The 27001-nt window shown below is 37.5% G+C and overlaps 1 protein-coding gene across 1 annotated transcript in view; it reads right to left on the reverse strand.

Annotated features, from left to right (window-relative positions):
• MRPS9 (mitochondrial ribosomal protein S9) overlaps window positions 1–27001 on the reverse strand; it is a 67022-nt gene that overhangs the window by 39375 nt on the left and 646 nt on the right. Inside the window, exon 2 of the mRNA XM_014541126.1 lies at window positions 17999–18178. Within this exon, the coding sequence (XP_014396612.1) occupies window positions 17999–18178 (180 nt within the window). The remainder of the gene's footprint in view (window positions 1–17998; window positions 18179–27001) is intronic.

Here is a 27001-nt window from a genome sequence, read left to right on the forward strand (position 1 = left end):
AGGAGCTGCCAAGACTTGGCAGGGACAGTTCTCGGGTGACACACCCTAAAGCCAGAGAGGAGGGAGCCTGATTCCTCGCGGGGCCACACTATTCCAACTTCGGCCGTGGGTTATGTTGTTGCCGGGGCACTATTGATCCAGAATCTGGTTTACTGCACACTTGTATTTATGTTCCACACCCAAAGTACGACAGCAACTTTGCAGAGTGCCCTCTCGCACTCCCGGACCCCTCGGGGGATGTCGGAGAGCTTGTTTTAGCCCAATCCCTGCAGGCCAGGCTGAGGGACCCCACCTCCCAGAGGGAACCCGCTCACTCTGCAGACGCCCTTCGAGCCACGGTGCCACCCCAGGTGTGGCTGGCCAGGGAGGGACCAGAGGTTGGCTCCTGGGCATGTCTGGCCTGTCTCGCCCCATTGGCCACCTTCTAATTAATTTCCTTTCAATGTGCACGAATTCACACACCAGGTCACTAGTATGGAATAAGAATGGTCATACTTGTCTTGCTCCTGATCTTAGAAGAAAAGCTTTCAGTTTTTCACCATTCAGTATGATATTACCCAAGGGTTTACCATATATGGCCTTTATTATGTTGAGATACTTTCCTTCTATTCCTATTTTATTGAGTGTTTTAATCATAAATGGTTATTGTATCTTATCAAATGCTTTTTCTGTATCCATTGATGAGATCATATGATTTCTATGCCTTCTTTTGTTAATGTGGTGCATTACATTGATCAATTTGTGTGCGTTGAACCATCCTTGTGCCCCTGGAAAGAATGCCACTTAATCGTGATGAATTATTGTTTTTTAATGTACTGTGGTATTCGATTTGCAAGCATTTTGTTTAGGATTTTTACATCTGTGTTAATCAGAGATATTACTCTGTAGTTTTCTTTTTTTGTGTTATTATTGTCAGATTTTGAAATCAGGGCTATATTGGCCTCATAGAATGTTAGGAAGTAAAGCCTCTTCTTCAATTTTTTTGAAGAATTTGAGAAATGGGTTTTAAATCTTCTTTGAACATTTGGTAGAATTCACTGGTGAAGCCATCTGGTCCTGGATTTTTACTTTTTTGGGAGGTTTTTGATGGTTGTTTCAATTTCCTCACTGCTGATTGATCTATTTAGATTTTCTAATTCTTCATGACTTAGTCTAAGAAGGTTATATATTTCTAGGAACTTATCCATTTCTTCTAGGTTATTAATTTGGTGGTATATAGTTTTTTTTATAATATTCTAGTATGATCCTTTGTATATCTGTGATGTCTGTGGTGTCTTCTCTCTCATTTCTGATTTTGTTTATATGGGTCTTTTCCCTTTTTTCCTTAGTGAGTGTAGCCAGGGGTTTGTCAATTTTATTAATCTTTTCAAAGAACCAGCTCTTTGTTTTAAATTTTTGTAGAGTCTTTTTATTCTCTATTTCACTCAATTCTGCTCTAATTTTTATTATTTTCTTTCTTCTGTTCACGTTGGGTTTTGTTCTTCTTTTTCTGGTTCTTTAAGATTTGATGTTAGGTTGTTTACTTGGGATATCTCTTGTTCCTTGAGATAGACTTGCAATGATGTAAACTTCCCTCTTATTACTGCTTTCACTGAATGCCAGAAGTTTTCATATGTTGTATCATCATTCTCATTTGTCTTTGTATGTCTTTTGATCTCATCTTTTATTTCTTCTTTGACCCAGTCATGTTTTAGTAATATGTTGTTTAATCTCCACACACTTGGGCATTTCTTTACTTCCTTTTTGTAGTTGATTTCTAATATATCAAGGCATCATTGTCGGGGAATACGCTTGGTATAATTTCAATCTTCTGGAGTTGTTGAGGCTCATTCTGTGACCCAACATATAGTTTATCCTTGAGAATGTTCCATGTGCACTGAAGAATATATAATCTGATGTTCCAGATGAAAGGTTCTGTAATTGTCAATTATGTCCATTTGGTCTAGTGCTTCATTGAAGGCAGATATTTCTTTTATTTATTCATGTATTTTATTTTTAAAAAATCTTTATTGTTGAAAGTATTACAGATGTTCCCCCTTTCTCCTTTTTGCCCCCCTCCACCTGGTTCCCACCCTCACCCAAGCCTTCACCACCCGACTCTCTGTGTCCACAGGTCATGCATATATGCAATTAAGTTCTTCGGTAATCTCTTCCCTCCTTCCTTCCCTCTGAAATTTGTCAGTCTGTTCCATGTTCCCATGCCTCTGGTTCTATTTTATTCATCAGTTTATTTTGTTCATTAGATTCCTTGTTCATTTATTTTGATTTTTAGGTTCAATTGTTGATAGACATGTATTATTGCCATTTTATTGTTCCTATTTTAGACCTTTATTTTTTTTCCTTCTTCTTCTGTTTTTCTCTTGCTGTTTTTAAGATTCTTTGTCTTTGGCATTTTAATTATGATGTATCTTGTTGTGGGCCTCTTTGAATTCCTTTTGTTTGGGACTCTCTATGCTTCCTGGACTTGTAAGGCTATTTCTTTCACCAGGTAGGGGAAATTTTCTGTCATTTCCTCAAATAGGTTTTCAATACCTTGCTTGCTTGTCTGCTTTCTTCTCCTTCTGTCAACCCTATAATGAGAATGTTGGTATGCTTGAGGTTGTCCCAGAGGCTACATACACTATCTTCATATTTTTGGACTCCTTTTTTCTCTTTGCTCTTCTGATTGGGTGGTTTTTGCTTCCTCATATTCCAAATCATCGATTCTCAAAATCCTCTACTCTACAGTTTAATCCCTGTAAATTATTCTTTATTTCAGTTAGTGTATGCTTAATTTCTGACAGATCCTTTTTCATGTCTTTGAAATTCTTACTAAGATCCCTGAAAGTCTCACTATGTTCCTTGAAGCTCTCATTAAGATCCTTGAGCAATCTTATAACTATTGTTTTGAACCTTATATCTAGTAGTGTACTTGCTTCAATTTCATTTAGTTCTTTTTCTGTACAGTTCTTCTGTTCTTTTATTTGTGACATGTTTCTTTGTCTCTGCATTTTGGCTGCTTCCCTGTGTTTGTTTCTATGTATCAGGTAGAGCTGCTATGTCTCCTGGAATTGGTAGAGTGGCCTTGTGCAGTAGGTGTCCTTTAGGGCCCAAAGGCTTAGTTTTCTATCACCTGAGCTGGGCACTCTAGGTGTGCCCCTGTGTGGGCTGTGGAGGTCAGAGGGAGTGGGACCATATAAGTTCATGAACCAGGAACTGAATGAGTCTCCAGCAGCCTGTGTCACTCAGCCACAATCCCTGCTAGTTTTTATGGCCCAAAGTTATAGGGACTTCTCTTCCCAGCTCTGGAATCCTGGGCTGGGGATCTGGTGTGGGGCTGGGAAACCCTTGCTCCTCATGGGAGGCCTCCACAGCTGAGATATCCCTCCCAATTGGGAGAAAAAAAAAAGACACATGGGTGTCGGACCAGCCCGTTCCATAACTCCACCCCTTCTACCAGACTCCATGTGCTTTCTTCTTTACTTCTCTAGTTGTAGGCCTTCCATTTCACCAGCTTTCAGGTGGTTCTGAATGATAGTTTATCAGTATTTTAGTTATAATTTTGATGGAGTTGTGGGAGGCAGCGAGTATCAGCATTTACTACACCACCATTTGGCTCTAGGGCTGATATTTCTTAATTGAATTTCTGTTTGGTTCTTCTGTCTAATGCTGTCAATGGAGTATTAAGGTCCATCTTTGTCTCTTGTTATCTTTAAATCTATTTTGAAGATATAAGTATGGCTACACCTGTTTTCCTGTGGATGTTATTTGCTTGGAGAATCATTTTCCACCCTTTTACTGCAAATCTGCCTTTATCTTTAAGGCTTAGATATGTCTCTTGTAGGCAGGATACGGTTGTTGTTTTGGTTGTTGTTTTTTTTTAATCCACTCTGCTACTATTGGTGAATTCAGACCATTTACATTTAGGGTAACAATTACTCACCTATTGAAATAACCTTATTTCCTGACACAATTCAATCTAGCCTCACGGTAATTCCAATCCTGCAACTGCTTTGTCAGGAATCACCAAGGCTTCTTTTTAGATCTCTTCCATTTGAGGTCATTGTCTTCTCCTCTCTTATAGCCATATTCCCCTCCTAGCTCTCTAGAAACACACAGCTAGTGGCAACCATACAGCGCTTGACTATTTTAACCAAAGCTTTCATGCAGTATAGCTAGCACTGTACTGATGTTACTGTTGTATATTTTGGCAAGGTTTTTAAATGTCATTAAATGGTTACAAAGTTTGTAATTAAATTGTACTGGTCTAAATTAATAAGCATATACTGTCACAAGAGAGTATTAACAACCAAATAGTCTTCGAATAGAAGATTTCTGCAGTGAAGCTGGTCGTGAGCATTCCTAATTTTGTCTTCTGTGTGAGGTAAGAGGGTTGGACAGTGGCATTTTGATACTTCTGACCTATGACTTGGTTCCTTGGGGCTTGCATGGGTAATGCTATCACAGGAACCATCTGGAACGCTAACTTTCCTGACAACTCTCTTGGCACTATTGAGGCCATGTGCTACTGACCAGACGGCCTGAATTTACCATGTCTAAGGCAAGAGAGCTTGTATTAACTACCCCATTTCAACCTGAGTTTCAAAGCTGGGGCAGGAGTGGGAAACATTTATATACTGAAAGCGCTAAAAAATAGACATGCCCACAAACATACATCTGGCTGAAAATGAGAGTAACATCACCAAAGTCTCCAGGTCCCCAGTGAGCCTTCTTGTAGTTTTAATAATTCAAGGGTCTTTATTGGCACAGCTCTAGTTGTCCCCCCAACCTTCTGTTCTTTTCTGTAGTTAATCTTAACCTGCCACTGAAAAGAAAAAGCTGTGTTGCTTTTTTGTTGTTGTTGACAAATACTGAAAATTCCTTCTGCATGTTTTTGTAACTCCTTCCTCCTAGAAACAAAGCACTGGGGAAAAACCAACCACCCATAACAATGACAAAAATGACAAATGCCCACCTCCTCGTTTCCTAGGAGGCTCACCTGAAGGCACATGATCCTGCAAGAACAGGGCTTTGTTTGCAACATGCCCGCAAGGCAGTGCCCTCCTCGCTCTCCATTGTGACTTTCAGTCCAAGTCCAGAGTAACTCTTTCCTACCACCATCTTCAAAGTAGGGATGGGGATGGTAGGGGGAGGAAGGGGCATATCATCTTTCTTTCCAAAGCCTGCTGCTGGTAGTGATGCAGCTACTGGAAAGGCTACATGTCTATACAGCATGAAAATACGTGTACTGCAGTCATCTGTTTCAGCACCAATGTCACCAGCACGATCTTGTTGGAGTTACTGCAATCTCTTGTTACTGGAAGCTCTGTATGAGCTACAAGGGCACTGATCCCAATTTGCCTTGTAATGGGAGGAAGACCCACTAAAGGAGTACAACAGCTTTCCTCCTTTCCCACCCCACAAGTCCCAATGTTAAGATTTCACCTTACTTGACCAGGATTACTGGGCCCTAATTCAAGGCCAGGCTAGGAGAAATTAGGTCAGTGGCAAGTATACTCCATGGCCCTAAGTTGGTTTATTAGGGCATTGACATTGATTTTAGTAGAAAGGGATCTGTTCAAGCCCTTCCAAATATAATTTAAACTCTCCACCTCTACCCTTACCCCTAGTAGTTTGCCTCTTTGGCTTCCTCAAGCAGTTCCTCTCAAAAAGCTCAAGAGAGTTCCCAAGCTCTGCTTGCAGATGGTAGACAACTTTGTCTTCACTCCTTACACTGGACAGCCTCTGTCCCACACTGGGAAACATTTCATGGAAGATAAAATTTTCCACAGGCTGATTTCTTGAGTCATTGGGGCTTCTCAAAATTACAATTTTCCAATTCAACATAAAGCTAAAGAGAGTATTTCAGATAAGAATTATAATAACGAATAAGTAACATGGTTGGGAATAAATGAACGATTTCATATATAATTTTAAATTAAGGTAAAGATTTGGTTAGGAAAGGTTCAGAAGTACAGCTGGAAAAGAAAATAAGACACTAAGGTAAAGAAAGTGTAAAAATACTTGGGCTTTTTTAGCAGTTTTCTGGCAACGTTATTCAAAAAGACCTATCTCAGCACAATAAAAATGCAGAATTGAAATATTATGATAGGTGAAATTAAGTCAACCAGAAAGCCACTGGAGGAAACACTTGACTCTTTGCTAATGTTCACCTATCTGTCAACTGCTCTGTGTTATCACGCCCTGGTTCATATGTGGCACCTCCCAGGCACAAGGGGAAAAGAATCAGTAGGAAACAGCGTAGGCCGTCAGGTGCCTTAATATTACAGAAAATTGGCATTCCATATCCGAACTGGGGTTTGGCCCACCTGGACCAAGTTTATCAACCATGACAGACTTAACAGAAATTTCATAATTATCTGAAATAAATACTTTTTCACTTCTGAACAATCTACCCAATCTTTTCTTTAGACTAAGAAACCTAATCCTTCCACAAAAATAAAAAATATGTCTATCAGTTGGAACTCAATGATTTTTCAAGAAGCTTGAACACAGTATTACTAGCCTAATATTTTTGTTTAAGAATTATCGTTTGTGTGTCAAGAGACCTTTTCTCAGCTTAGGAACCAGACTTTAGATGTGGCCTGTAGTTAACACACTGGTATTCAAATATCAACATCCATGAACAGGTAGAAATATATACAAAATTATTACTTTACTCTGATTTAAGGTTGTTGATGCCTTAATCTTTCAGCTTTAAATTCACAGAGAAAAAAATCTGAGCCACAGAAATAGAAAACAAAGGATGTTTTCCTATAATAAGTTCAACCTTAATAGTTCCTATATTAAGTACTTCAATTTTTATGGAATTCAACTTAGCAAAGTTCTTTTAAACTTTTCTCACACTTGAAAAAATTGTTACATACATGGCTTTGGTTGATGATTGGTTAGCACAAAAACAAAACAAAACACAAAAAAACTCCTGCTTCTTCTGAGAAAAAAAATGGTGAAGTTCAGATGGTCCCCAACTGATGATGGTTTGACTTACAATTTTTTGACTTTACACAGGTGCAAAAGCAATACACATTCAGTAGAAACCATACTTCCAATTTTGATCTTTTCCCAGGCTAGCAATATGCAGTATGATACTCTCCCCTGAGGCTGGGCAGTGGCAGTGCCCACAGTTCCCAGCCAGCCAGACCATCACAAGGATAAAGGACCAACACACTCCACAGTATGTTCATTGTGTGAGCTGATTTTGCCCAACTATAGGCTAAGGTAAGTGTTCTGAGCACGTTTAAGGTAGGCTGGCTAATAAGCTATGATGTTCGGTATGTTAGGTGTAGTCAATGTCTTTTTTTAAAACATTCTATTTCTGACATATTTTCAGCTTACCAATAGGTTTATTAAGATGTAACATTATCGTACATTGAAAAGCATCTATATACATTTAATGATAAGTATAGATAGAATCCTTTAGAGATTTATTAGACTACAGTAAGACTTACTTGAATCTAAAACAAAAAGTACTGACAAAAGTAAAGAATTTAAAAATTTTTGTAAATTAATTCAAATAAGTCATGGAGTAATTCTCATTTGTAAACATAATTCTTACTTTTTTAGATTTTAACTAGAATATTGGTAACTGAATATTGGTTCCCTGAAATGAAAACAGAATATTTAACTATATTCTTAGTTTTATGTCAAAGTATAAAAGGACTGCAGGCTGAACCCAGGAGAAGCTCTGGGTCAGGAATGCAATCTCAATTAATTAGGTATCCCAGCTGGGCAGTGGGTTTGCAGCTGTTAACTTGATCAATGACTTACCTAAATGTCATCTCTACTGATGCGCTTATAAATTACCAGCAAGTGAGACTAATGTACAGGTGCTAATTTATTTAAACTGTTCTCTACATTTCTACATTACTTTATAAACTGCATCTGGCACCTAATGTTAACTGTCAGTTGTACTTAGACATGCCTGTCCTAACGACTCTGTTCATTAGAAGTGAGCACAAATTATGAAATATTGTGAAAAATGATACATCAAATGGAATGGGCACAGCAAATCAATTAGGGAAACTTCATACAGCATATTCACACTTAGGAGAATAAAACATTCTGGTTTCAGAATGAGGTCTATAGTACCAATTAAAAAGTAATTGGTAGACTTCAACAGTGTTATATATCAATTTGCTGGCTTTTTTCCTGAAATTCTGTAGTAATGTAGAAGTTAACTTTTAATTCCCAAATAAAGACATTAGTATATGTAAATGCAATTCTGCATTCATATTATTTAATATAACTGAAATGTCTCCAAAATATTTATAACTGATACTGCCTAATTCAAAAAAGAAAATGCAAATATCAGTGGCCCTCAACTTCTCTGTGTTTATAGCATGATTTTGAAAAAAATGATTTTTGATGGTACATGTGAAAGGATTAAAAGACTAAACAATACTAAACATGTTAGCAATCACTGTAACCTGGAATCTACTCTAGCATAACAATGAGTTATCCTATCTAATAAAAGAGAAACATGGTAATTAGCCGTATATCCGCTACCCTTCCCATTGGCTAATCAGGGCGATATGCAAATTAACTGCCAGCCAAGATGGCGGCCGGCAGCCATGCACTGAAGCGAACAGGGAGGCTTGCTTGCTCCAGTGACGGCGGACTCCAATGTTCCCCGCCTGACTTGCCGGCCTCTCAGCTGCAACTCTAAGCAACTATGTTGCAAATATAGAAGCTAAACAAAACCCTAGAAACCGGCTTTCAGTCAGCCGGGCTTCAGCCAGCCTGACCTGGAATCTACTCTAGCATAACAATGAGTTATAATGTCTATAAAATTCTATGGACACTGACTATTCACTGGCCAGTCTTTAGCCTCGGTCACTCTTTAAGGACAAGTGTTTTCTGCCCTGCCTCTGTGACAGACTATGAGGTTTATGTCTTTACTAGAGGCCTGATGCACTGAATTTTGTGCAAGGGGCTCAGCCCTCGCAGCCCCGGCTTCGTCCAAAAGTTTGTCTAGATCAGTGGTTCTCAACCTTCTGGCCCTTTAAATACAGTTCCTCATGTTGTGATCCAACCATAAAATTATTTCGTTGCTACTTCATAACTGTAATGTTGCTACTGTTATGAATCGTAATGTAAATATCTGATATGCAGGATGGTCTTAGGCGACCCCTGTGAAAGGGTCGTTCGACTGCCAAAGGGGTCGCGACCCACAGGTTGAGAACCACTGGTCTAGATGGTCATCCAGAATGTCTGGATGTTCTGCTATTCAGTCTAATTAGCATATTAGCTCTTTATTATATAGGATGGTTCTTGTTTTGACCAAAGTGTAACAGCTTTACATTGAATTACAAAACCCACTCAGCTCAATGTTTAGTTGACAGGTTCCCCCTCATAGTAATATATACTGTTACAGCCAAAAATACTTCTTTTATATACACTAATCAGCATTTGGCAGTTACCAGTGAACGGTTTATAGAACAGGAGTTGAGAACCACTGTATTACGATCTATTTTCAAAATATTTAGCTTGTATTTTAAGCACTTCCAGCAAGACACCATATACACTACTCATTGTTAGAGGGACCTGTGTTTTCTCTTATTAGATTTTCTGAAGGTTATCAGTAACACCATAGCGGTTTACCGTGAAAGAGCAATAAGTGGTTTCTTTTTTTTCAATATACTTTAAAAAATCAGCCAAAAATTAAGCTTTTTGAGATGGAGAAAATCTATACCTGTCCATGACCAATTTCTTTTGAGCTAATTTGGTATTTTACCAACTAAAAATATTTTTTTCATATAAATTTAATATCAAGATTGAGCATTAAATATAGCAAATTCTGCAAAAAAAATTGTAGCAGATACACAAGCTGAGGTTTAATAATTTAAAATCTTCTAAATAATGTAACTTAACTCTTTTTAAAGCCTTATTAAGTTAAGGCTATACTAGCATGTAAGATTAGCTAAATACAACTTTCAGATGTAAGTTATATACGCTACACTCAGTGAGGCCAGAGGCCAGAATTCTATTCAAGCTCAATCTTCGGGAACAAAGTTGTAAACTTAGAAATCAACAACAAAAAAGCCTATGAAGAGCAGAAATAGCTGACATAAATTCATGATTTTACTTAGCAGAAAGGTCATATAGGTCCTCATGCTGAGGCCAATGGCCCTTAGTTTTAACTCACATACCTAACAAGTCTAGTTATGCTAGAAGGCTGGAAGTCATGAGGGAGGCTAGAGGCAGACACATATACATGGACATTTTGATAGGAAAGGAGATGGCAGGATCCAGAATAAAGCACAGCCAGGCCATTCAGTACAGGAACAAACATTCACTATGAGCCACAGTTGGGTATCATTGTTTAACAACCATACTATAAAGGAAAATCCTAAGGCACTGTAAGATTAAGTTATACTCACTAAACTCTACATATAAGGTTGGGGAAACTACAACTTATCTTAGAAAATGTTACCCAAAACAATAATCTTTGAAAGTATAGAAAAATAGCCTTTGGGTTCAGAAAGACCTTGTATAGTTTTGGTTTCTTCAACAATGAATACTTACTACCCCATACAGATTTTATAAACATTAAATGTGATAATGTGTATCAGGTTCCCAGACAGCAAACTGAACATGTATAAGCAATGTTTAGTAAGTGGTGGCATTTTTCATTACAAATCATTAAAAATAGGATTCCCTTTTTGGAAAAATTCCATTATGTGGACTATCTAATTTCATGATCATATTAAATAAAAGAAAAATTACTGAACCTGGTTTTAATTTATATGTTAAAAGCCAAACACATTATACAAAGCATTATAAATTCGATATAGCAGCAACTGCAATGCTCTTCCAAAGACTATTTGGAGGCTTAACGTATTTTCCTGATTTTGGATATCAAACCATTCATTTTTGTGTTTAGAAATAATTAAACATTATGTCAGTATGAAAATTAAATAAGACTCATCAGTTATAATGTCTTTCAAGTTATACACACAGCTGAAACCTCTTACAAAAATAGTTTTGAAAATAGGAACCACAATGGGTGTATAATTTTAATGCCTTGATAACAGTTGGTTGTCACTGTCCTCTTTGCTTTCATATCTACTCAGATGCCAACCGGGGTCCACTAAATTTAATAAAATGCCAAGAGTTAATTGATATAATACGTGAGACTTAGTGAAGCAGATCAATCACTTGAGGAAGGTCTAGCACAGCAGAATTAGGTCACTGGTGTCAGGAAAATGGCAACACTCCCTCACACGGGCTTTTAGTGAGGTGAGACAAAACACCAACCCATTATACAACACAACCTCCAGTTTATGTCACTCAGTGATAAATCAATGTACTCAACAGTATTTCAGATTATTCTCCCCAACATTCAGTGTCAGGTGGCATGGAAGATTTGTGTTGCAAAGGAAATTAGAAAACTAGGAAGTGATTCAGGCTATGGTAGATTTTATTTATTTATTAATACACTGCATTAATCTCACATTCCTATATTCTTAGTTAGGCAAGCAGCTGGTATTACTTTAGAGACCAGAAAAACAAGTGACAGAATGCTGTGACTTGCTATATTACAGTGCTAGTTAGTGACACCACAAAAAATCTCCTCATCCCAGGTTTTGCATCTTCCTACAACATCACTTCAACAACAATGAACTTATTTTTTAAAAAAATCCACTTAACAAGTTGCACATGTTCTGCATCTATATCCCTCACAATACAAGAAATTAAGCTTCATTTAAGAAGATCCTCTATACTGTAAACAAGTAATTAGATATTTTTTCATATTAATTCATGATTTCATTACTTTTTTTGCTAAATCTAAGGAAGATTTTTAAAAGTTATATTCTATTAGCACAATGACACAAAATTACATCAACTTACTTTCACCATATATACATACACACACATGCATTTTTAAAAGTACAGAATAGCTAACATCTACTACATTTACATAGTGTTGTTTAACATGTCTTCTCTGGAAAACAATTCTATATTTTAAAAACCAGAACTAAACATATTGTCTCTGACTGAATGATAGAATCCTTTAAGATTTCTCTAAATAATATAAAAAGTATACTCTAGATGGAAATACCAATATATGTCTGTTGTAAACACCTTAACAAAAAAAATGTAAAGATATTTCATACATGAAAATAGACACTTAAGAAAACATTTTTTTGTTGTTGTTAATCCTCACCCGAGGATATTTTCCCCACTGCTTTTAAGAGCCAGTGGAGAGGAGGGAGGAAGGAGAAGGGGAGGGAGAGACACACACACCCAGGTTTGTGCCCTTGACCAGGAATTGAACCCATAACCCTTTGGTGCACGGGCTGACACTCTGACCACTGGCCAGGGCAGAGATTTTAAATCTTAAAAATAAATGCTTAAATTCATTTCATAGATGGTTTTGGCTATCATTACTTTAGCAATTGTTAATAAGCAGTAGAAAAAAACTTTCCAATATATAAAAGAATAAATGGTTTAATCTAAATACAATGGCACCTAATTTACCTACATGAACATTATACATACAGTGAGCCTAGACTTTTAATGAGTTAACTGGATTGAATTAAATTATAGATCATGTCTACTTTGTAGAAATTAAATTCTCATAAAAATAATTTTAACATCCCTAAGTAATATTCTGATTAAATATCCAAGCAATGAACTAACCATCCCAAACAACCTAATTCATTTTTATACTTAGGCTGTGAAAATGTTTATCCCTTCAGATAGAATTACAAACCTGTTGACTGATTCTGTTTCTCTCAGTGAGCTAAATATGCCATTCGTACATCCCAAAAGGTTGTAAAGGCGGGTAAAGTCAGTTAGATAGTGGGATCTTGCAGAGAACTCAGGAACACAGAGGTCACAGGAGAGAGGGGAGGACCATTTTAAAAAGCAAACAAGCCCTGGCCAGTGTGGCTCAATTGGTTGGAGTGTCCTCCCCTGCACTGAAGGGTCGAGGGTTCAATTCCCGGTCAGAGCACATACCCAGGTTTCGATCCCAGTTAGGGTATATATGAAAGGCAACCAATTGATGTTTTTCCCTCTCTCCCCCTCTCTTCATTTCTCTCTAAATTTAATAAAAACATATCCTTGGGTTTAAAAAAAAAAAGCAAACTAATTTTAAAAGTAATTTTAAAACCAGTTTTATCCTCCCTACAAAACTGCCAGGCCCAGATAGCTTCACTAATTCAACCAGATATTTAAAGAATTACTACCAATTCTTCACAAACTCTTCTAAAAATGGAAGAGATCATTTCCCAACTCATTCTATGAGGCCAATATTACCCTGATGTCAAAATCAGACAAAGACATTAAAACTACAGACCAGTATCAATTAGAAGTAAAACTTAGCAAAATGCTAGCAAGCCTAATCCAGAAACACATAAAAAATTATTATCCACATTGACAGAGTGGGGTTTATTCCAGGAACACAAAGTTAAACACCCAAATCAATCAATGTAAAAAAAAAACACACACCAAAAAACCAAATAACCTGTATTCTTTAAAGCAGCGATTTTCAACCATTTTTATATCATAGCACACATACTAGTAAACTAATTACTAACATTGTGTGGCACACCAAAAACCATATTATATTTTTTGCCAATCTGACAAAAAAAAAAAAAAGGTATAATTTTGATTTTTTCACATCGGACAGCTATTGTTGTGTTGGCTGTTGTCATTTTTTTAACAATCTAAAGACTGTAGTCAGTGCCCCTGACTAAATAGTCAGATATCATAGGCTTTAAAAATTCTTGTGGCACACTGGTGGAAAATCACTGTTTTAAAGTATTAATTAAATTTGATACAGAAAAAAAAAAAAAAAAAGAGGGTAAAGGCGGTCAAATATATGGTGACAGACATCATATAGTGAGCACACAATGGAGTATGCAGATGCCATATTATAAACTGTGCACCTGAAGTTTATATAACCCCAAATACATTTTAAAAAATCTAATCTAAAGATCTTCTTGTTAAAAAATCCTTACATGTTTATGAATAAAATGTCTAATATATGTATATGAACAAAAAGTTTGATACAGAATAAAATATGATTCTTATGAACCTTAATTGACATCCTATACTTTGTGTTAGGTCCTGTTAGAAGTTTTACTATTAATAAGTAATGTTTCATTGAGCAATATTAAAAAACAAACAAAAATCTAGATTTGCTATCATTCCTAGAACAAATCTATAGGTAACAATATAAGACTGTGCTTTATGACTGACTCTATGATTCGTTATGTCATAAGCTTTTGGGGAGGCTTGCTTGTCTCTTCAATACTAACAATATGAAAGTAATTGATACTATTTCAATTTAATAAAGATAAAGAAAAAATTAATTAACATGATATACCATACCAATAAAAGAAATGATCATCTCAATAAAAGCAGAAAAGGCATTTGGCAATATCCCACATCCTTTTATGATAAATATGTTCAACAAACTATATATGGAAGGAATTTCCTGTATCTGATAAAGAGCATCTACAAAAAACCCCCTGGCTAACATCATATTTAATGGTGAAAACTGGAAGCTTTCCCCTAAGATCAGAACAAGATGAGGATGTCCACTCTCATCATGTCTACTCAACATTGTTGGAGATGCTAGCCAGGGCAATTAGGCATCCAGACTGAAAAGAAAAAAAACTATACCTATTTCTATTTGCAGGTGACATTTTGAACACATAAAATCCTAAGGAATCCACTAAAAAACGATAAGAATTAGTAAATGAATTCAGCAACGTTGAAAGATTCAAGATCGATATTCAAAAATTAATTGTATTTCAATCACTTGCAATAAAGAATCCAAAAAGAGCCCTAACTGGTTTGGCTCAGTGGATAAAGCGTTGGCCTGCAGACTGAAGGGCCCCAGGTTCGATTCCGGTCAGGGGCATGTACCATGGTTGTGGGCACATCCCCAGTAGGGGGTGTGTAGGAGGCAGCTGATTGCTGTTTCTCTCTCATCGATGTTTCTAACTCTCTATCCCTCTCTCTTCCTCTCTGTAAAAAAATCAATAAAATAAATTTTAAAAAAAAGAAAAGAAAAACAATTCCACTTAAAATTTTAAAAAGAAATTAATGATTTTAATTTAAGCATTAGAAAAACAATGCCAAACTTAAACTCTGGAAACTTAAAATATCACTGAAAGAAATTAAAGATCTAAATAAACTGAAAGACATCCATGTTCACAGATCAGTAGATAATATTAGGATGGCAATACTCCCAAAATTGACCTGCAGTGATGGCGAACCTATGACACGCGTGTCAGAGGTGACACGCGAACTCATTTTTTTGGTTGATTTTTCTTTGTTAAATGGCATTTAAATATATAAAATAAATATCAAAAATATAAGTCTTTGTTTTACTATGGTTGCAAATATCAAAAAATTTCTATATGTGACACGGCATCAGAGTTAAGTTAGGGTTTTTCAAAATGCTGACACGCTGAGCTCAAAAGGTTCGCCATCACTGGCCTAGAGATTCAACACAATCTCTTTTAAAATACTAGCTGGCTCTTTATAGAAACTGACAAGCTCATCCTAAAATTCTTAAGGAAATTCAAGGGGCACAGAATAGCCAAAATGTTCTTGAAACAGATGAACAAAGTAGGAGTACTTCCCAATTTCAAAATTTATTACAAAGCTACAGTAATCAAGAGAGTGAATACTGGTGTAACTATAAACATACATATCAATAAAATATAATTGCGAGTTCACAAATAAACTGTTATATTTACAGCTAAGTGATTTTCATTAAGGGTGATGAAACAATTCAATGGCAAAACAACAGTCTTTTCAACAAATGCCACTGGACAACTGGATAGCCTCATGTAAAAGAATAACACTAGCCCCCTATCTCATACTACATATAAAAATTACCCCAAAATGAACAAAAGACTCAGGTAAGAAACTAAAACTATAAACCTCTCAGAAAAAAACATACGTATAAATCTTCAAGACTTTGAATTAGCAATGGTTTCTTAGGTACATACCCAAGAGAACTGAAAACATGTGACCGCCACAAAAACTTTTACACATGTTTATAGCAGCATAATTCAAAATAGCCAAAATTTGAAACAATTCAAATGCACATCAACTGATGACTGGATTAAAAAGAAATGTAGTATATCCATACAATGGAAAAGTATTTGGCAATAAAAAGGAATGCATAACTGACACATGATAAAACATAGATAAATCTTGAAAACAATATGCTAAGTGAAAGAAGCCAATCACCATAGACCAAGAATTATGATTTTGTTTATATGAAATGTCCAGAGTAGGCAAATCTATAAAGATATAAAGTAGAAATTAGTTGCCCAGAGCTGAGAGGAATGGAGGAAGTTGAAAAGTGGTTGCTACAGGGTACAAAGTTTTGTTATGGGGTGATGAAAACGGTCTATACTTAGACTGTGGTAATGGCTGTAGACCTCTGTGGACAGACTAAAAACCAGTGAAGTACACTCTTGAGATTGTATGTGAAGTATGTCTCGATAAATCAGCCACCAAACAAAAACAAAAACAAAAAACAAGTAAACAGCACAAGTTATCTCAAGAGAGAAGATTTAGAGGCGCAGAGATATGGAAGTGTATTTCTCTTTGAAAAACATAATTCTGTAGCATTACTACTATGCTAAGATGCTCATTATTCCCTTATGTTTTAGAAGGACACATGTTATTAAAGGCAGAAGAAGACCTTATTTAGTTTTTGGTCCTTTAATTCTTCTTTAAAAAATAAAAAATTTTTGAGTATACAAACACTAGTTACTTTTTGCCCTTTTTTAAAAATAAATCTTTATTGTTGAAAGTTGCCCCTTTCTTCTTGAAAATCATAATATTTTGAGTATGTAGCTAAAAAGTATGTAATACATTCTGGATACTGTCGGATATCCATTATCTATGAAATGAGGCAGATATGAAGAAAGAATAGAAGGTTCACAGTTTGAAGTTTTAAATGTTTCCCCTTTATCCATACTTAGATATTTAAATATGATGCTTATTTTTTGTGCCTCAGTTTCCTCTTCTAAAAATGGAACACAACCTTTGATTAAAATCACTCTTATAAAAATACAGGTTTCTCAATATCCCTAAATACTGCCCAGATTACCATAAAATTCAAAAAACAGGATAGCAGCTAAGAGGTCCATAACTCTAAGTCACCTGGACCTACAAGGGCAATAAGAAATCCTTCTAGCTTAGTCAAACATGTTGGTCTGGTGCCTCAGAAAGATACTGAAGTACCATTTACAAATAATTAAGAAAGGCATACAAAAAGATGGGAAATAAACTAAAATGTCTAAAAACACAAAATGATTAAAATAATTATATATTTGAAATATAAAATGTTAAATTTATACAAAGATGTTATTCTGTTAAATATAGATCGCCATTGGATATCATATGTTACTTTTTATAAAATTAGAACAATCTTCAAAATTGTTAAATTGTTAAGTTCTTTTGCTAGCTATTTTGGCATGTCTAGCAAAAAAGTAATATTATTACTACTTTTCTCAGGATTATAATTCAAGAATGGCATGTGACTAGCATTCTAGCCTATTCTCAAATCACTTAGGACATGCTGTTACTTTAAAAATTCAAATATATAGTTAAGTTGATAAAAAACATTGGGCTTAGATTTATTTATGGGATTTCCTATAAACCTGACTCTATTTCCATTACCATTTGTTTTATCATTTTGTAAGAAAGCTAAATTTAAGACTACCTACAGGATAAATGTTTCCAAACTCTGTATAAGCATTCATAGTGGCTCCTATGACCTTAAATCAAGGAAAACATCCATTTCTAGTTGAAATCTAAAACTCACCACACTTTATTATGCTTCAAATACAGAGTAGAATCTCTCTTTGAAACCATAGTTTCCACTTGCAAAGTACTTTTCCTTATTCTGACAGTTTGATTAAATTTACACAGACCTAAAGGGCTCGGGCTGAAGAACAGTGCCTTCAGCATCTAAAAGTTTACAGCAATTACTTTTCCACAGAGCAACTGTACTTACATCAATATCCTCTTGCGTAAAAGTTTCTGGATCTTCTCCCATCATGTTGGCTAAATGTCTCTTCCCTATGTTGAACTCCTCAATCTGCTTTTTAATAAAATCCACTGTGTAGGTTTCACGTCTTAAGGCTTTAACATTTTTCTTTGTTGTTACAACTGTGACATGTTTTAGCCTCAATATCTAGCAGAAAATATATGTGGAAAGAAAAGGAAAAAAATTTATATTAAACAATGATCTGTAGGCCATTGTCTCTAAATAAAATGGGATATTCAAATAGTTGTCTTCTTTATTATAGAACTCAGTTGGCAGGAATCTGCAAACCAGGTAAAAGGCCTGTGAAGGAAGCTGTTAGAATTGTCCCTTGCTCAAAAACTTGTTTTTTAAAGCCTATGCTTACAAAGTAGTTTAAATTATTAGCATTTCAACACAATAAAAACAAAAATACTACCCACATCCATATTTGATACTGATCCATCAACTTCAGCTACTTGTTCACGGGTTTGATTCCCGGTCAAAGGCACATACCTCAGTGGGGGTACCTCGGTTATGGTTACCTTGGTTGTGGTTCGTCCTGGCTGGGTGTGGGTGGGAGGCAACCAGTCAATGTGTCTCTCATATCAATGTCTCTGACTCAATCTCTCTCTCTCTCTCTCTCTCTCCTCCCTTCCTCCCTCCCTTTCACTTTCTCTAAAAAGCAATGGAAAAAATATCCTTTGGTCTGTGGGCCACTAACCACTGAGCAACAGGCCAGGGCTACTTGTGATATTTGACATACACGAAATGAAGAGTAACCGTGCCACTTCCTTAAAAAGAGGCAAAGGTACCAGCAGACAGAAACTAACGAGCAGAAGTGGGGGTAAAGGGACATGCACCCTTAGACCAGCGGTTCTCAACCTGTGGGTTGCGACCCCTTTGGCGGTCGAACGACCCTTTCACGGGGTCGCCTAAGACCATCCTGCATATCAGATTATGATTCATAACAGTAGCAACATTACAGTTATGAAGTAGCAACGAAAATAATTTTATGGTTGGGGGTCACAACATGAGGACCTGTATTTAAAGGGCCAGAAGGTTGAGAACCACTGCCTTAGACTATAGGCACTCACCTTGTTTAGGGTACAAATGCAGCCTATCTTTAAATGCCTTAAAAGTAATAGGTTTAGCTTAGTTTGAAACTTTATTCCATGGTCCTTATTTTAAATTGACACAATGAAGAAACTGCCTCACTAAAAATAAAGATAATTTCTTAGTATTAATTTGGTTCAATATGCTCTGTAGAAATAAGGGCTTTCACATCCTTTTAAACTATCAGTAATGATATCACACTTGCTACTGTGAATCCTTCATGCTGTGGCAATAGGAATCCCGCCCCCCCCTCCCCCGGCCAAAGAAAAAGAACCTGAAAAATGTTTTCAAATGGCCATTCAGTTGCTGGAGAGAATTAGAACAGATCTTGTCCTGGCTTTTCTCAAAATCTTTAATCTGTGGTTCTCAACCTGATTCCTGCCTCAACAATTTTAAACACTCTTAAGCAATATTTAGACTTAGTAATTCATTCATTCCCTTTTCATAAACATAAAAATCTCTTTTTAAAGCCTGTGCTTACAAAGTAGTTTAAGTGACTAGCATTTCAACACATTAAAAACAAAAATACTACTCACATTCATATTTGATACTGATATATCAACTTCAGCTACTTGTGATATATGTATGTATACATTTTAATCCTCACTGTAGGATAATTTTTTCCAGTGCTTTTCAGAGAGAGTGCAAGGGGGGGAGGAGGAGGGAGAGAGAGGAAAGGAGGCAAAAAGAGAGAGAGAGACAGAAACAGAGACAAAGACGTGAGACACCACCAGCACCATCCCTCCCTCATCCATTCCCTAACCCTTTGAGAATCAGAGATTCAAAATAACTCTATAGTAATTTGTCACCACAGTTACAATAGAAAAGGAAAAAATATTCAGGACAAATATTAAAATATCCAATTAATAGAAAAATTATGTTCCAAACTCTCACAAATTTAAAGTGATAAAATAGTTTCTTATTATTCTTTGATGAGTAAGAAAGAGCAATTTAAAATTCCATGAAACTTTATAGTTCACTTTTCCTTGGGAAAGCACAGAGCAGTTTCTCTTGGTATTATGAACAGACAATTGTTTTCTTACAATGCTCTATGAAGACACAATGTCACTACCAATGAGTAAAACCATGACCCAAACTGGCTTATGTATATAGTTAGACTGCCCTTTTATAGAGAGCCTGTTTGTAAACCCCTGCTACCTCTCCCCACAGCCAAGTGCCACCAGCCCCAATTCCCTATGTCAATAGTTTTATCATCTTTTCCCAGGCTTTTCTTTAGATCCCACTGTCTTCTCTGAACAGTGGAGAAAGTTACTTCCCATACTCAAAGTGAAAATGCTTTTCTGCCCCAAGAGACATGGTAAAAGGTATGAATTTGGGGAATAAAAATAACAGTCATAGAGTAGAGCTAATTCTTCCAAATGTTCATTGCCAAAATGATGATTACACTGCTGGTGTTGTAAATAATATGACAAATGTTTTTGTCCATAGCTAAAACAATCCATTCATAATACAAACAAATCCACTATGGCTCCCACCAATCACCAACCACAACCCTCAGGAGGAGAAAAGGAGTCTTCCAGTGAACATGGCTCCATTCACTGACATAATGAATGCTAGAGGAAGAACATTAGGGAGGAAAGGGATGTGTTCCATTTGGGGATGATGGGTTCCAGAAGCCTACGGGCATCTCAGGAGAAGGGTCTAGGAGGCAGATGGCTGTGTGTGTGTGTGTGTGTGTGTGTGGCACAGGAAAGATCTGAGCTAGAGATATGGTCTGTTAATCACATAGGACATGAAGCAGGGGAAATGGCAGGCATTAGTGTTCCAATGAGAAACATCTCTTCTACGCAAAGAAGCAAAATAGTTTGTGAGGGTGAGTAGGTGGAGAAGTAAGGTTACTTATATCTTCTGGCCACTATTTTCTTTTGTGAGGTAGGTCATGAGGTGGTCTATAGGGTGAGAAGTGATAGGTTTGATGGACTGCACACTTCATATCCAAACAGTGGTTGTAAAGGGTAGACAGAGCAAAGGGGGAAAAAGTAGGAAAAAAACAACAACAAAACTTATATGGCTATTTATACTGAATATTAGCCAAGGGAATAATATCAAAGAAACAGAAATCTACATGGTTTATACTATGTGAAAATTTTTTTCACCAGTTATATTTTTGTTTCCTATATATTTCCTTTGTTTCAGTGGTATACTCAATGCACTACTTAGTTCAGGAGAGTTTTATCTGAAGGCAGACTGTACCCTTCAGCGTTATAGTGTGCCATTCCCACATAACACTTCTATCCTGAACTCAGTTCTACTGGGTCACAGTATTGCAACTCTATTTTAAACTCCCATTAGCACTACCCTTGAATATCATTGCCCACATTTTTTATTTAAATTTAGTCATCTTAGGTTTTGTTCTTTTGGCCCAATATGAGTTTTTTAAAAATATGAGATTATCCCATTTAAGTGGGTTTTAATAGATATTGTCTTATTTTTTATCTTATTTTATCTTTACATTTTTATGCTTCCTTCCTGTTTTCATTCTTTTGCTATATGGTCTGTGCTTTTTAAAATTCATCTTTTGATCTGGCAATTTAGACAGTACATAGCCTGTTTTCATTTTACTAGTTTTCATCCACGTCTCTGATAAAATGTTTACACGTATTTCTCCTACCAACTTCAGCAATAAAACAATACCCAATGAACTCTTCACCTACTTAATCTCCTTTTTCAATCACAGTAATTATCTATTATTCTGTCCTCCATATATATAGCCCCACTCAGTCTTATTTCTTGTCCCTTTTTTCTGCATTCTGTATGATTTATAAACATTTACTCCTTGGTTTCTTGGTGTGTGTTTTTCCCCTTTCTCTGCAGTGCCAATTTCTGCAGTCATTCTGAGTTTTTAGCTTCTTACTATATATCATTAGTCCATCTTCAAAATTCTTTCCATAACAGTTTATTTTAATCATATCTGTTTCACAGAACTCTCCCTCACCCAACATTTTAAAAAATGTTCTTGGTAGTGTTAAGTAATTAAAATAACTTCCATTTTATTGAGTAAATATTCCTTTGTCTTTTCTTTATCTCTTTTTCACACTGCTCCTCTTTTGTTCCTACATTTTAGCATCATCTCAAATAAAAGAGTTGATTGTTGGCTTGAAAACTCAATTCTTCACTTGATTTAAAATTACTTTTTGCGCTGGCTGGTTTGGCTCAGTGGATAGAGCATCAGTCTGTGGACTGAAGGGTCCCAGGTTCGATTCCTGGGTTTTGGGCTTGATCCCCAGTAGAGGGCATGCAGGAAGCAGCTGATCAATGATTCTCTCTCACCATTGATATTTCTCTCTCTCTCTCTCTCTCTCTCTCTCTCTCTGCCTCTCCCTTTCTGTCTGGAATCAATAAAAATATAAAATTACTTTTTGTCTTTCTCTATTCTCTGGAGTTTGTGACATGAGGTAGTAGCTTTTGTACTTTTAACATAAATGAGACGTTAAAAAGATCTATAAAATGTTTATTGTTGTTCATAAAGGGTTTTTTCTTTAACATGCTCCTAATTTGCTATTTTTCAAACAATCTCTTTAGGATCTTTTAAAAAACATTTGTACATATTGCTGAAGATTATGACTAAGTTACAAAGCCATCATAGCATCAGCACCAGACTACTAAATATATTTATTAAATGTTGTGAATTATTTCAGCAACGAATTCACACAAAAAATACTTACATTCAAAGGCATCCATTATTCATCAGTACAAGCCATCAAGTAAGATGAGGCTTCAAGCAAACCGACTAGACCTTTAGCTGAGAACAGTAAGAATCCCTGGAGAGATTCTGGTTTGCCACTAAGTACAACTCCCAACAAAATTTTCTGCAGATTCTATTTCCATCTGAGAAGCTATGACAGAGAATTTCCCTCAGACTTTGTTTTCATGGAACTGTATTGATACAACTTGACAGATATGTTTCTTTTTAAAGATAATCAGTATGTCAGGCAACTGTAATTTTAATCCAGCAGGTTGCCAAAAAAGCAGACACATCCTGACAAAGCAGTGATGTCCCAAATTTGGCCAAATGCCAGTGCTACACACTACCTTAATGGTATTACAGAAGTATCAAGTATTTTTTCAATTGGATAAAAAAGGAACAAAAAGAATCTGTTGCTAATTTGAATAGAAAAGGCAAAAAAATACTTTGAGGAATAAAAGAAAAGGTAAAGACATATACAGATTAAAGAAAATGTGTACAAATATAGGATATTACAACCTCCAAGAGCCCATAAGATGAGAGATGAGAAAAACAGATACTTAAGACAAAGATAGCAATGATTCTACGATAAAACCAAAATATACAAGGGCTAAGCAACCATATGCCATCGATCATTCTGGCAGACAGTTCAATTCAACAAGAGCATACTGGCTCAGTAAAAATGGAAAGTTCAAGCACTAAGAAAGTGCTTAGTAGAAAATAAAAGTAAGAGGGAATATTACCAAAATTTTGTAGTAATATTTTTCAAAACAGAAATTGGTCTACTGCTTTTCCTTTTTATAAATAATAAATATTATAGAAAGCTAAATTAGCATTCCTAAATTATATTGATACATGATTTAAGAATTCATGGGTAACCTTTATAGGATACCATGACTGTAAACTGCTTATAATATACTAAAGGTCCAGTGCATGAAATTTGTGCACTGGGGAAGGGGGTCCCTCAGCCCAGCCTGCGCTCTCTTGCAGTCCAGGAGCCCTCGGGGGATGTCCACCTGCAGGCTGACATCCCTCTCGCAGTCTGGGACCCCTCGCTCCTAACTGCTCGCCTGCTTGCTCCTAACCCCCCGCCTGCTCACTCCTTACCCTGTGGGAGAGCACTGACCACCAGGGGCAGCTCCTGTGCTGAGTGTCTGCCCCGTTGGTCAGTGTGCATCATAGCAACTGGTTGTTCCACCGTAACGGTCGCTCAGGCTTTTATTATTTAGATAAAAATCTAATATATGAGAGATTTTTAAAAATTTTCAAGTTCCTTAGTATAGCAAAATAGTATGCCAAACATTCCAATCCTGTCTCTCACCATTATATCAATTATAATTGATATAACAAATCGTTTGTTGTTACCAGAATTCACTCTGTACAACTCTGTCCCTTGTGTACCTATTACATTCCTAGAACAGAATACCTTTTTTCACAAAACTCCTAATTGCTCCTAAAGACTACTCTCACCTCCTCTGAGAAGCTGCCCACCACTCTATCCATCACCACGCCTTTGAATTAGGCATTGCACTTCTGTGCTCCCCCATATTTACCTCTGTAAATCTTACAGTACACTGTATATAGATCCCTGATAATCATGGGTTTATAATCCAAAAAGTTTAGCCACTCATGAGTAAGATTCCCTCCTCCACCCAAAATTTGGGACATTGAGATATTTGCAATTATATATCGGAATATGAAACATGTGTGCCACAAGATTGGTATGCAAGAGGAAATCTGCTAGTGAGGTCCCAATTGAGCACTCAAAAGTCACTGCTTAACAAAACTTGTTTCTTTTTCCTTGTTGTATGTTTCTCACTGTGACCCACAATATTTACTGTTTATATCACCACCTAGTATACACTAGCACATTAAACAAATGTAAAAAATACTTATCCTGTACGAGAAGCACTTTACTATTATTATACTAGAGGCCCAGTGCACGAATTTGTGGCACGGGTAGGGTCTGCTAGCCCGGCCCGAATCAGGGCAGATTGGGGCTGGACCTATCAGAAGGAGATGGTGGGAAGTTGGCTGGCTGGCCCACCCAGATCAGGGCTCAGGGCAGGGCCAGCTGGGGGGAGGGGCAGTGGGCAATTGGCCAGTGGGCCCCTCTCCCGAATGGGGTGGGGGGTGCTGATCGGGGCCAGCGGCCTAGGGGAGAGGCCATGTGTGGTTGGCCGGCTGTCCCTGCCCCTGATCAGGGTGGGGGGGCTGATCTGGGGTGGGGCCGGGCAGGGGGAGGGACTGCAGGAGGTTAGCGGGCTGGCTCCATCCCTATTGGGGTAAGAGGGGGTGATCAGGTGCAGGGCCAGCCAGGGGGAACTGGCTGCAGGCTGATGGGATGGTGGGGGCCCATCAGTGGTGGGGCCGGCCAGGGGGAAGGGTTGTGGGGGATTGGCCAGCCAGCCCCACCCCGCAATGGGGCCGGTTCTCTAGCCACAGTGGGTGTCATAGCAACTGGTCATTCCAGTCATTCCAGTAGCTGGCTTTTTATATATATAGATACCACAATAAAATTTCTTACCAGACCTTAATAGATAGAAATTCAGTTTCTTCTTTTAAGTTAAGCAACCCCCTCCTTTGGAATTAAAGGACATAATGGGGGTGGACACAGGCAATAGTGTGGTGAAGGCCTGGAATGGGTGGGTGCAGGATGGAAGGGGTCAATGAGAGAAAAAAATGAACATCTGCAATACTTTCAAAAATAAAGATAATTTTTTAAAAAAGGACATATGGGGGCAGAAGGAGGGAAGAATAAGTGTTGGGGGGAAAAGGGCCTGATACATTTTTAAATATTGAAAGGAGAGAGAGAGAGAGAGAGAGAGAGAGAGGAAAAAGGAGAGAGAGAGAGAGAGCGAGCCATGAATATACATTCTCTTTTTCTGGGTGAGAATTGACTGTACAGGCTATCATCTCCACTGTGTTCTTTCTCATGGAAAGAATTTCAAAACAACTTGCCAACAGGATCTCAAACACCCTGGCATCTCCCATCCTAGGTCTCTAGCAGGAAATTGCTTTGGGAGAGTTGATTGGCCTCTCCTTCAGAGAAAATGGAAACAAAGCAAATGCCCATCAATTGTTAAATTAACACTGACACACTCACACCAAGAATATTAGACAGCAGTTAGATTCATAATGACTTGGAGGGATTTCTACTATATATGTAAGTTTAGAGAAGTAAAAATACAATGAGATCCATTTTTTAAAAAGTATACATATGCATGTATGTTTGTGTATGACTAAAAGAACACAGAGAAAGCCATAGAAGACACCTAGGTTCAGGAGTCCCAGGGAAGGAAAGTTAGCAACTCCCCCACATGGCACCCACATGAAGTGTTAACGAATAAAAATATTCTAATATTCTGTATGCTATAGTCCTGTTTGGATAGTAGTGTTTATAACAGGAAAGACATACTCAAAAGAGATGCAAGAAAAAATAACTCCCAGAATATTTTCCAATAAGAAAAATAAAGAAAGGTTGGTGGATAAATGGATTGGTTGATTTAGGTTAAAGCAATTTAAAAAGATAGAAAAATGATAGTCTTCTTTTTCAACACAGTTTTTAGATCATAGTACTTGACTTCAAAGCATTTGGTAAGTTAAGCACTCTCCTTCCGGAAACACTTTCTGTTTTCCACGCCGCCCTGCCTTCTCTGCGGTCCGCGCTCATCCATTGGGGTTCTTCTGTGCTGTCTGTCTGCCTTCGGGGCCCTGTCCTGCTCGCTCCCCGTCAGCACCTCTGCTCGGCGACCTACCGTGGCCCGGGCCTCACTCACCCACAGGGCGACTCAGGGCCCGTAGGCCAGTTCCCTCTTGAATAGACTTCCCCACCTGCGCGCCTCCTGGAACCCCACGTGCACACCCACAGGGCCTGACATACCCAAAAGGAAACCCCTTTCCTTCCTCTCAAACCTGCTCTCCTTTCCGGATCCCGAGTCCGTGAACGTCCTCACCCCCCGCGTGGAAGGCAGCCTCCCACCGCCCTCAGGGTTAGCGAAAGGTGCAAGTCTGTCTTCATCTCGCCACAGAGTTTGGGGAAATGTAAGAGAACAGAAGCTGCACAGATGCGAGGCACCCTGAACTCATTGCCCTCCCCACGGAGTGACTTCCCCACCTGGCCCTCCGGTCACCGCGAGAGCCCAGGTCCGCTCACCGCCCCGGCCGGCCTC

This window comes from Myotis brandtii, unplaced genomic scaffold (genome assembly GCF_000412655.1).
Source record: "Myotis brandtii unplaced genomic scaffold, ASM41265v1 scaffold263, whole genome shotgun sequence".
In the NCBI taxonomy this organism is placed as follows: Eukaryota; Metazoa; Chordata; class Mammalia; order Chiroptera; family Vespertilionidae; genus Myotis; species Myotis brandtii.